The 12,265-nt window shown below is 44.3% G+C and overlaps 1 protein-coding gene across 1 annotated transcript in view; it reads right to left on the bottom strand.

Annotated features, from left to right (window-relative positions):
• grin3bb (glutamate receptor, ionotropic, N-methyl-D-aspartate 3Bb) overlaps positions 1 to 6,262 on the bottom strand; it is a 100,936-nt gene extending 94,674 nt beyond the window's left edge. Inside the window, exon 1 of the mRNA XM_073477288.1 lies at positions 5,744 to 6,262. Within this exon, the coding sequence (XP_073333389.1) occupies positions 5,744 to 6,262 (519 nt within the window). The remainder of the gene's footprint in view (positions 1 to 5,743) is intronic.
• Between the last annotated feature and the right edge of the window lie 6,003 nt (positions 6,263 to 12,265).

The following is a 12,265-nucleotide window of genomic DNA, read 5'->3' as shown; positions in this document are numbered from 1 at the left end:
TGTCAATAGAACTACAGTTTGTGTCTGTAGGACTACAGTCAGTCTGTCTGTATGTCTACAGTCAGTCTGTGTCAGTAGGATTATTGTCAGTCAGTGGGACCATAGTCAGTCTGTGTCAGTGGGGCTACAATCAATCTGTCTGTGTCAGTAGGGCTACAATCAGTCTGTCTGCAGGACTACAGTCAGTTTGTGTCAGTGGGGCTACAATCAGTCTGTCTGTGTCAGTAGGGCTACAATCAGTCTGTCAGTAGGACTATAGTCAGTTTGTCAGTAGGACTATAGTCAGTCTGTCAGTAGGACTGTAGTCAGTTTGTCAGTAGGGCTACAGTCCATCTGTGTCAGTAGGGCTTCAATCAGTCTGTCTGTAGGACTACAGTCTGTCTGTGTCAGTAGGGCTACAATCAGTTGGTCTGTAGGACTACAGTCAGTTTGTGTCAGTGGGGCTACAATCAGTCTGTCTGTGTCAGTAGGGCTACAATCAGTCTGTCAGTAGGACTATAGTCAGTTTGTCAGTAGGACTACAGTCCATCCGTATCAGTTGGACTATAGTCAGTCTGTATGTAGGTCTACAGTCAATCTGTGTCAGTAGGCCTATAGTCAGTCTGTCTGTAGGTCTACAGTCAATCTGTGTCAGTAGGCCTATAGTCAGTCTGTCTGTAGGACTATAGTCAGTTTGTCAGTAGGACTACAGTCCATCTGTATCAGTAGGACTAAAGTCAGTCAGTAGGACTACATTCAGTCTGTCTGTCCATCTGTGTCAGTAGGGCTACAATCAGTCTGTCTGTGTCAGTAGGGCTACAATCAGTTGGTCTGTGTCAGTAGGGCTACAATCAGTTGGTCTGTAGGACTACAGTCAGTTTGTGTTTGTGGGGCTACAATCAGTCTGTCTGTGTCAGTAGGGCTACAATCAGTCTGTCAGTAGGACTATAGTCAGTTTGTCAGTAGGACTATAGTCAGTCTATCAGTAGGACTACAGTCAGTCTGTGTCAGTAGGACTAAAGTCAGTATGTCTGTAGGTCTACAGTCAGTCTGTATGTAGGTCTACAGTCAATCTGTGTCAGTAGGCCTATAGTCAGTCTGTCTGTAGGACTACAGTCAGTCTGTGTCAGTAGGACTACATTCAGTCTGTCTGTACGACTACAGTCCATCTGTGTCAGTAGCACTACAGTCAGTCTGTCTGTAGGACAACAGTCAGTCTGTGTCAGTAGGCCTATAATCAGTCTGTCTGTAGGACTACAGTCAGTCTGTGTCAGTAGGACTATATTCAGTCTGTGTCAGTAGGACTACAGTCAGTCTCTATGTAGGTCTACAGTCAGTCTGTATGTAGGTCTACAGTCAATCTGTGTCAGTAGGCCTATAGTCAGTCTGTCTGTAGGACTACAATCAGTCTGTGTCAGTAGGACTAAAGTCAGTCAGTAGGACTACATCCAGTCTGTCTGTAAGACTACAGTCCATCTGTGTCAGTAGGACTACAGTCCATCTGTGTCAGTGGGACTACAGTCAGTCTCTCTGTAGGACAACAGTCAGTCTGTGTCAGTAGACCTATAATCAGTCTGTCTGTAGCACTACAGTCAGTCTGTGTCATTGGGGCTACAATCAGTCTGAGTCAGTAGGGCTACAATCAGTCTGTCTGTGTCAGTAGGGCTACAATCAGTCTGTATGTAGGACTACAGTCAGTTTGTGTCAGTGGGGCTACAGTCAGTTCGCGTCAGTAGGACTACAGTCCGTCTGTAGGACTACAGTCAGTTTGTGTCAGTGGGACTACAGTCTGTCTGTAGGACTGCAGTCAGTTTGTGTCAGTGGGACTAGTCAGTCTGTCTCATTAGGACTACAGTCAGTCAGTAGGACTAAAGTCAGTCTGTCTGTGGGACTACAGTCAGTCTGTGTCAGTAGGACTACAGTCAGTCAATAGGACCACAGTCAGTCTAGTTCAGTAGGACTACAGTCAATCAGTAGGACTACAGTCAGTCTTTGTCAGTAGGAATACAGTCAGTCTGTGTCACAAAAAATAGTCAGTCAGTCTTGACAAATTGAGACCAATATACAGTATATCTGATGTATATTTGATGTATATTTGATTTATATCTGATGTATATCTGATGTGTTTGCTGTATGTTTGATGTATATCTGATGTATGTTTGATGTATATCTGATGTATGTTTGATGTATATCTGATGAATGTGATGTATGTTTGATGTATGTTTGATGTATATCTGATGAATGTTTGATATATATCTGATGTATATCTGATGAATGTTTGATATATATCTGATGTATATCTGATGTATGTTTGATGTATATCTGATGTATGTTTGATGTATATTTGATGTATGTTTGATGTATATTTGATGTATGTTTGATGTATATCTGATGTATGTTTGATGTATATCTGATGAATGTGATGTATGTTTGATGTATGTCTGATGTATGTTTGATTTATATTTGATGTATATTTGATGTATGGTTGATGTATATAGGTGTTAGGGGTTAGGGGTTAAGGTTAGATACACACTGTAAATGTAATCCAGCGTTAATAACGGCAAATCCAAACTGATTATATTGAAAATCTTGTTTCTTGTTTCTGGGCTGAAGTGAGGAGCAAACAAAAACAACTCTCTCCAACAGGCTAATAAGACCTCCATCTTCAGCTCGTTCAGGCCAAATCCTCAGACCCTGAGCCTGGTTCTGGTCCTGGTCCTGATCCTGGTTCTGACCCACATCAAACTGATACCTGTGTGAGTCTCAGGATTAAACAGATCTAAATCACATTCTGTGTTGTTCCATGAAGGTGAAATCACGTTGCAGCTTTAACTGGATTGTTCTCGTCCCTGCAGAGATAATCTCATCAGTACACAGTCAGGCTTTAACTCTGAAACTCTTCCGCAGGAAATGCTGCACTTTCTGGGAGTAACAGCAACACAATTCCTGTCAGAACTGTCAGAATTCTGATTATTAAAACGTTATCAGACTCATATATCAGTTTGTACACAGTCTGCAGCTGTTTCGTTATGACAGAGTTGACCATTAAAATGTTATACAGGTGATCTCATGGATCCATTTCCCATAAATCCTGCTGTAAATCAGCTGCATATCAGCTTGCTGCTGTTGCTCAATCATCTGATCTGACTTGTTCCTCTCAAACTACATAAAGACATACATACCATCAATATTCAAAGGAAATATGAGACAACGGTTTTCATTAAAAATCTGTCCAATATTCAGACTGTTATTTATTTATGTAATGTTTATTTGTATAGGGACAAGTATGTAGCATTTATAGCCAAAGATAATTTGCGATGCCCGTCCCTCGATGGGTTTAAATACACAAAACTCAACAGAGACATCAAGTACAATATAAACACAAACTCAGCAAAAATACGTACAAGATAACACAGACAGAAGAATATAAAACACAAAGTGTGATACAAAACAATAATACACAAAATGTGATACAAAACAATAAAACACAAAGTGTGATACAAAACAATAAAACACAAAGCACCAGATCAGTCATGACTACATGAACATGAAACTCTGAGTTTAAATGATCTCAGTCAGGATCAGTTATACAACTAAATCTAAATCTCTCCAATTCAACAAAAATTTAAAGTTCATCATGCTGTTATGTCAACATCTGAACCAATCAGCTCTTAGATCAGACAACAGCCAGCCGTTTCCCATAATGCCCTGGGTCAGAACAGCTGTAGTGCCTCAGAACTCGTCTGCCCTGTCAGATTGTTTTTCAAAGGTGTTAATGATGTCAGAGCGAGTCGGACACAAATTTGAACAACATCGATTCTGATTGGCTCATCTGGAGCCATCCTGTTCACTGCAGCTAGGCGACATGAAGGCAACTTTTATACTGAAAGGACAAACTACTTCCTGTTCTGAGTGTTGGTGCCGAAACAAGACAGAATGACATCACTCATACGAGACGAGCGACAAGAAACAGACTCACTGTCGTCTCAACACGGAAACGTCTCTACATCAAAGCTTATTTTCCAGGACTTGATTTCAATTACTTTTCCAGGTTTTCCATGAGGAACCTTGAGTAATATCAATAAAATCAGTGAGTCCACCTAAAGAACACCTCTGAACTCATTAATACAGCTGAGCCTGAACGCATCACCGTCCTCTCACACAGTTTTATTATCTGTCTTTATAAATGATGTTCTGAGTTCCTCAGCTCAACATGTGAAGAACCGAACCACACACACACACACACACACACACACACACACACACACACACACCACAACACCCAACAGCTTCAAACTCATCAAACCTCATATCTCCAGACTTCATGTTTCTGAGGAAATGGAGATACCAGGTTTCCAGCCCACACTGACCTAATTGTTGAGTTTTAAATCTCTGATGGTTTTTCCCTCCTCAGAATTCCTCTCATCTGGACTGAAGCAGACTCCAGAGACCACAGACCACAGACCAGAGACCACAGACCACAGACCAGAGGCCACAGACCAGAGACCAGAGACCACAGACCAGAGGCCACAGACCAGAGACCACAGACAACAGACCAGAGACCACAGACCAGAGGCCACAGACCACAGACCACAGACCAGAGACCACAGACCAGAGGCCACAGACCAGAGACCAGAGACCACAGACCAGAGGCCACAGACCACAGACCAGAGGCCACAGACCAGAGGCCACAGACCACAGACCAGAGGCCACAGACCAGAGACCAGAGACCACAGACCAGAGGCCACAGACCAGAGACCACAGACAACAGACCAGAGGCCACAGACCAGAGGCCACAGACCACAGACCAGAGGCCACAGACCAGAGACCACAGACAACAGACCAGAGACCACAGACCAGAGGCCACAGACCAGAGACCACAGACCACAGACCAGAGGCCACAGACCAGAGGCCACAGACCAGAGACCACAGACCAGAGGCCACAGACCACAGTCTAGAGACCACAGACCACAGACCACAGACCAGAGGCCACAGACCACAGACCAGAGGCCACAGACCAGAGACCAGAGACCAGAGGCCACAGACCAGACGCCACAGACCAGAGACCAGAGACCAGAGACCACAGACCAGAGGCCACAGACCAGAGGCCACAGACCAGAGACCAGACGCCACAGACCAGAGACCACAGACCACAGACCAGAGGCCACAGACCACAGTCTAGAGACCACAGACCACAGACCAGAGACCACAGACCAGAGACCACAGACCACAGACCAGAGACCACAGACCAGAGACCACAGACCAGACGCCACAGACCAGAGACCACAGACCAGAGACCAGACGCCACAGACCAGAGACCAGAGACCAGAGACCACAGACCAGAGGCCACAGACCAGAGGCCACAGACCAGAGACCAGAGGCCACAGACCAGAGACCACAGACCACAGACCAGAGACCAGAGACCACAGACCACAGACTAGAGACCACAGACCAGAGAGTTTCACACAACCAGTAAACCTGAAACCTGTTGGAAACCAAAAACAACCCAGACACCAGAGAGACTCTGATCAAGTTTTCATGACTTCAAACAAACAAACAAACAAACAAACAAAGAATCGTCATCAGCTCTGTCTCTCAGCAGGTGCACGCGCTCCAGCACCTCCAAAGATCAAATGGGTCAAGGTCAAACCGGATCAAACAACACCACAGACCGGGACACAAACTGGAGACAGATCGGGACCACATGTCAGCCCCGGGGGCGCACGTGCTGCCCCGAGTCCATGTGTAGTGATGGGACTCTTACCTGCGTGCGGAGCGGTTCTCCGTGCTCGAAGACGCTGAGGAACGGGATCTCCAGGAACGAGGCCATGAAGTCCACCTGTAGCAGCTCCTCGCGGCTCTGCGGGAAGGCGAGCACGGCGGACACTCCCTGCACCACCACGCCCTGACACACGCACCGGAACAGGGACTCCGGGTCGGCGGCGGCCGGCTGCCGGGACACCAGCTCCAGGCTCAGGTTGTAGGGCAGAAAGTTGTCCCGCTCCGGCTCCGGGTCCCGCTCCAGCTCCGGGTCCCGGTCCTGCTCCGGGTCCCGGTCCCGGTCCCGGTCCCGGCTCATCGCGGCGGCAGCGCGGCTCAACGCCGCCTGCACCTGCACGCGAGCCGCCCGCTGCGCCGGCAGGAGCGCACCGACGCGCACCGTGTGTCCGATCTGAGCCAGGAGGTGGCACGGCTGCGGGTGGAGGAGACACGGCGGCATCAGGAGGAGCTGCACAAGGAGCAAGACTCGGAGGGTCCGGGACCAGGAGGAGGTGGAAGACATCCTGCCGCGCTCTCAGCATCGCTCTGCCGCTCCTCCGCGTTCTCCTCCTGCTCCTTCCGCCAAAACACCGACACGCTGCTGCTTCTGGAGACACACTGCTGCTCCTCCTGCTGTTGGGGGGAGACTGGGGGAAGGAGGAGGGAGGAGGAGACACGAGGGGAGGAGGCTCCAAAAAAAACAGGAGGCACAGAGGAGATCCTGACTGGAGAGGAGGAGAGAAACTACACCTAGACAAACAAAGTGTGAGAGAGGAGGTGTTAGAGAGGGGACGAAGGAGGTGAGGAGGTGCAGGAAATAAGGAGAAGGAAGAGAGGAAACGAAAAACAGACGATGGAGAAAGTGACAGAGGAGGTGCTTTACAGAGAAGAAGGAGACACGGGAGGTGGAGAGGAGGAGGAGGAGGTGTCATTCCAACAAGAGGAGGTGCAGAGGAGACAGAGAGGAGGTGAAAAACATGAGAGAGGTGCAGTGGAAGAAGAGGTGAAAAGGAAGTGAACGCACAGAGGGGAGGAGGAGGGAGGACATTTAAATTTAAGGAGGTGTAGAGAGGAGGAGGTGAGGGAGAAGTAAGAAAAGATGAAGGTCAAACTGAAGAGGAGGTGTATAAGTGGAGGAGAGGAAGAGGAGGAGTGGGGCTGAGGGAGGAGGAGAAAGTGAGGGAGGGGGCAGAGCAGGAGGAGAGAATGTGCCAAGAAGGAGGAGAAGAACAGAGAGGAGGAGTTAAGAAGAACAGCAAGTGAAGGTCAAGGTGAGGAGGAGGTGAGGAGCTGTAGAGAGGAGGTACAAGTGAGGAAACAGAGGAGGAGGAGCTGAGGAGAAAAAGTAGAGGAGATGGAAGAGGAGGAGGAGGAGGAGGAGGAGGGGATGAAGAGGAGCTGATGAGAAGTTGAAAGTAATAAGAGAGATGAAAGTACAAGGAGGTGTTTTGTAGAAAAGAGGAGGTGCAGAGGAGAGGAGATGGAGGAAAGGAGGTGTTAGAGGAGACACAGCAGTAAGAAGGTGCAGAGGAGATGGAGGTGTAACAACGAGGAGGTGGAGGAGAAGTGAAAAGGTGAAGGTCAATGTGAAGAGGAGGTGCTAAAGGAGATAAAAGAGGAGGAGGCGAACCACAGAGGAGGAGAGGAGGAGGTGAAGAGTTGGTGGAGTGCGCAGGAGGGGGTGAAGGAGAGGAGACAAACTGTTTGTATTTACATGTTCTATATATTTGTTTTATTGTTTTTATTTTGAAGTCACGTCTTTTAAATATTGAATCTTTATGAATGAGACATTTTATTTTGAAAGACTTTCTGGAATCATCCTCTGGCTGTCAGAATAAAAGCAGGTGATTATAATCAGTGTCGTTGTGTCATCAATGATGTTTTTCCACCAGCATTTCTGGCCACGCTGCACTACGCTTGTGATGGACCTGTTCTGGAGTAGGCCGGGCCACGCCCGCCCCGCATTGTGTGGAAATGCGAATCCCTGCTGTGCCGAGTCAAACCGAGTAGAGTCAGACTGACAGACTGATCATTATACTGTGATCATATCTCATGTGAGGTATTTCTACTATCACTGGTGTACTTTTACTGTGAAACAACAGGTCTTCCTTAAATATAGGACATATACAACACAGAACATATACAACACAGAACACATTGAACATACAGAGCACAGAACACATAGAACAAAGAACATATAGAAGACATAGAACATATAGAACACATAACACATTGAACATACAGAGCACAGAACACATAGAACAAAGAACATATAGAACACATAGAACATATAGACCACAGAACATATAGAACACATAGAACACATAGACCACAGAATACATAGCACATAGAGAATATATAGAATATAAATAACAGAACATATAGAACATACAGAACACAAAAAACAGAACACATAGCACAGAGAACACATAGAACATTTAGAACAAATAAAACACAGGGAACACATAGAACATGTAAAACATAAAACACAGAACATATAGAGGAAATAGAACATATAGAACACAGAGTACATATAGAACACAGAACACATAGAACATACAGAACACAGAATATATAGAACATAAATAACAGAACACATAAAACATATAGAACACAGAAGTACTACAGCAGTGTGGCAGGAGTACTACATCAATGTGATAGAAGTACTACATCAATGTGATAGAAGTACTACATCAATGTGATAGAAGTACTACATCAATGTGATAGAAGTACTACATCAATGTGACAGAAGTACTACAGCAGTGTGGCAGGAGTACTACATCAATGTGATAGAAGTACTACATCAATGTGATAGAAGTACTACATCAATGTGATAAAAGTACTACATCAATGTGACAGAAGTACTACAGCAGTGTGGCAGGAGTACTACATCAATGTGACAGAAGTACTACAGCAGTGTGGCAGGAGTACTACATCAATGTGATAGAAGTACTACAGCAGTGTGGCAGAAGCACTACATCAATGTGATAGAAGTACTACATCAGTGTGATAGAAGTACTACAGCAGTGTGACAGAAGTACTACAGCAGTGTGATAGAAGTACTACAGGAGTGCGACAGAAGTACTACAGCAGCGTGACAGAAGTACTACAGCAGTGTGACAGAAGTACTACAGCAGTGTGACAGAAGTACTGCAGCAGTGTGACAGGAGTACTACAGGAGTGTGATAGGAGTACTACAGCAGTGTGACAGAAGTACTACAGCAGTGTGACAGGAGTACTACAGGAGTGTGACAGAAGTACTACAGGAGTGTGATAGGAGTACTACAGGAGTGCGATAGGAGTACCACAGGAGTACAGCTGCAGTATAAGTACCATGAGTATATGATAGGGACATGATATTTTCTGCTGCAGAGGATTTTTGGGGAGAATCCAGCTCGTTTTTACGCGGTGAGGTTTTGATTCGTCATCCTGAGAACATCACAGCTGAGAGCTGAGCCACAGTTACATAACACACACGCACACACATACACACATATATGTACATACACACACATTTACACAGTAAATACTCCCATATAAACCAAATCTCCTTGAGAAAAAGTGGAACACCACAAATCAACTCTAATTGGAAAAATAAAACCAGCTGTTTGATCCTCAGATGTGACGAGAGAAGAACAAACTGACCTGAAATCAGCTCACACACACACACACACACACACACACACACACACACACACACACACACACACACACACACACAGGGTATATAATGGAGTGTGTGAGCTGCTGGGTCTTTCACTGATGATGATGTTTCATGTAAGCTGTGATGGTTAACACACAGACAGGTGTTATTGCCATAGTAAGCACTGAATCCAGATGTTCAGCTGCTGGACTGTCAGACTGAGTCCTGTCAGACTTCAGTCCTAACTTGAAGTGTTCATTGTCATAACATCAAGTCTGTGGCAGCGTCTGTCTGTCAGGCTGATCTCATATATTGATCTACAGACGTCATCAATATGTCTGATCACCTCTAAAGATGAACTCTTTCTGTTTTTATGATGAGGATGAATATTATTTCTGGCCAACATGATTCAAGTAACATTTTAATAAAGTTTTTGTTTTACACATTCAGAAGAAGTTCTTTTTTTCCATCATCAGTTGGAAAAACTATAACGTTATGTCCACAATACAGTGGTGTAGTCTGTAGTTCTAAACCCAGAAATCAGTTAGCATGTTAGCACGTCCTGTTGAATGTGTTTTCAGTTAAATGTGTGAATTAAGGTGTGCAGTTACCACAGGCTGAACATATTTACACGTTTTGTTCTCCAACATAAAATCCTTCATTAAATGTGCCACAGTTTAATAATAAAGCTCTTCCGTGTGTTAAAAAACGGTTAGCGGTTGCTAACAAGTGTCTAAATGAGACTACAGAGGTCTATTCTAACTCTGACTTTACAACGTGTACATTGATCAGTTTATAGAAAACCTGTATAGTAATTGTGTAGTACAACGCTTAGTGGTGGTGAGTTTAAGTCATGTGACCGTGATGTCGTCTGTTTGTAGCCTAGCATTAGCTTTTTACTGCTACACATTTAATTTACGCTTCAAACATCACAAAGTGGAGTTCATCTGTGGAGATTATCTGGATGAACAGAACCTGGAAGGATCAGAAACTTGTGTTTGACACAGATTATTTTCTGTAATAATCCAAAATCCAGTTCAATAATCTCATAGGCTTCTTGTTGAGGGCGATGCTAACTTCAGTTAGCTACAAAAATACCTCATCCCTACACCACTCTCTGCAATAAACTGCAGGTAATTGAATCAGTGAAGCAGACTCTGGTGGTCGACAGGAAGTCTTCTTGAGGCCTCTCGTGGACTGGATGAATTGTGGGTTTAGAGCCCTCAGAAGTCCTGTTAGCTGTAGTGACTAGCTGCTGTTAGCTAGCTCTATTAGCTGATGGCTGTCTCCTGAAGTAATTAAGCTCGTCTTCTTTCAATCAAAGAGAGAAACTTCAATTCAACCGGTTTATGGTATTATTTTTCTGTTTAGAAGGAAAACAGGTGTCAAAATATGTCCTTTCTTGACATTTTGTCAGTTTATTTTGTCAACGTAAGAGACTCAGTAGTGAACTGGCTGCTTTAACATCTCCAGCCGAAACTATGGGGCTGTCAGACTATCACCTCTGAGCTACACAGTGCTGTTAGGAGGCTAGCTGGTTAGCATGCTAACTTCAGTAGAACACAGCATAGACGTCTTTGACAGAACGTCAGCACCGTTGTTTCTTCACTCTGTTCAGAATGTTAGCTCAGTTTTTACATTAAAATGATTTACATGAATATTACTTTACACTGACATTCATTTACATTGATATGACTTTACATTCACATTACTTTACATTAAAATTACTTTACATTTATATTACTTTACATTGATATGACTAGTAATGTTACATTGACATTACTTTACATTACTTTACATTGACATTACTTTACATTACTTTACACTGACATTACTTTACATTACTTTACATTACTTTACATTGACTTTACATTGACATTACTTTGCATTACTTTGCATTGACATTACCTTATACTGACTTACTTTACATTACTTTACATTGATATTACTTTACATTGACTTTACATTGACATTACTTTGCATTGATATTACTTTACATTGACATTACTTACATTAACATTACTTTACATTAATGATACTTTATGCAGTCTTTGTTCTGACCCTCACTCGTTATTTGAGAGTAATGAAGTGATTTTCTTCTGCAGTTCTTCCTCCCTGCCTGATAGTAGTGCTGTTCACTCTGTGATCTGTGTTTTCCCTGAATGTTGACTTGCAGGTGGCTTTAAAATGGCACCTGCTGACGGGGCTTCACTTCGTGTCATTGATGCTGTGTTGCTGCGCGATTGCTGATCAGTTGTTATTATTGATCTCAGCTGATGGTGACTGTAGGACAGAGATTGTTCTCGATGTGAGCTAGGGAGGTAAGACGTCTGTGTTAATTGGGAGTCAGTTGTTAATATTAAAGATTGTTGGTTTTGGTCCAACAGTTTGACATCAAACTACACTCGTAACTGTCAGTCAATCGTGCAGCAGTAGAGCCCGGGAACTGAACCAGTGACTCACTGGCCAACCCTCTCTTCCTCCTGAGCCACAGCCACAATCAAGAGAAAAGCTCCTGATCTTGATTTTAACCTTCTTGTTATCACTCTGGCTGGCTGGTTCTGAAGTGAGAACCGCTCTTCATCTTTTCAAGGGTAAAGGTGTGTGTTGATGTAGCAACAGGTGCTAACACCTGGAATAAATGAACACACCTCAGGGCTAAATTATCAATGACCTGTATTTATCAAGGTGCTGTATTGTAGTCAACTGGACTCATTTCAGTTTGTTGAAGATGTTTCACGTCTCATCCAAGAGGCCTCTTCAGTTCTAATTAACTGGAGGGGAGTTGCAGGCTTTTAAACTCTGTATGGGAGTGTCCTTACGGAGAGTGGGAGTGTTCTTAGAGTTGTTAAGGACACGTGTGAGCTCTGAGTTTCAGAGTCT

Source organism: Pagrus major, chromosome 11 (assembly GCF_040436345.1).
Source record: "Pagrus major chromosome 11, Pma_NU_1.0".
NCBI classification, from domain to species: Eukaryota; Metazoa; Chordata; class Actinopteri; order Spariformes; family Sparidae; genus Pagrus; species Pagrus major.
The sequence above is the reverse complement of the archived record's forward strand: the minus strand, read 5'-3'. Positions and strand labels throughout refer to the sequence as shown.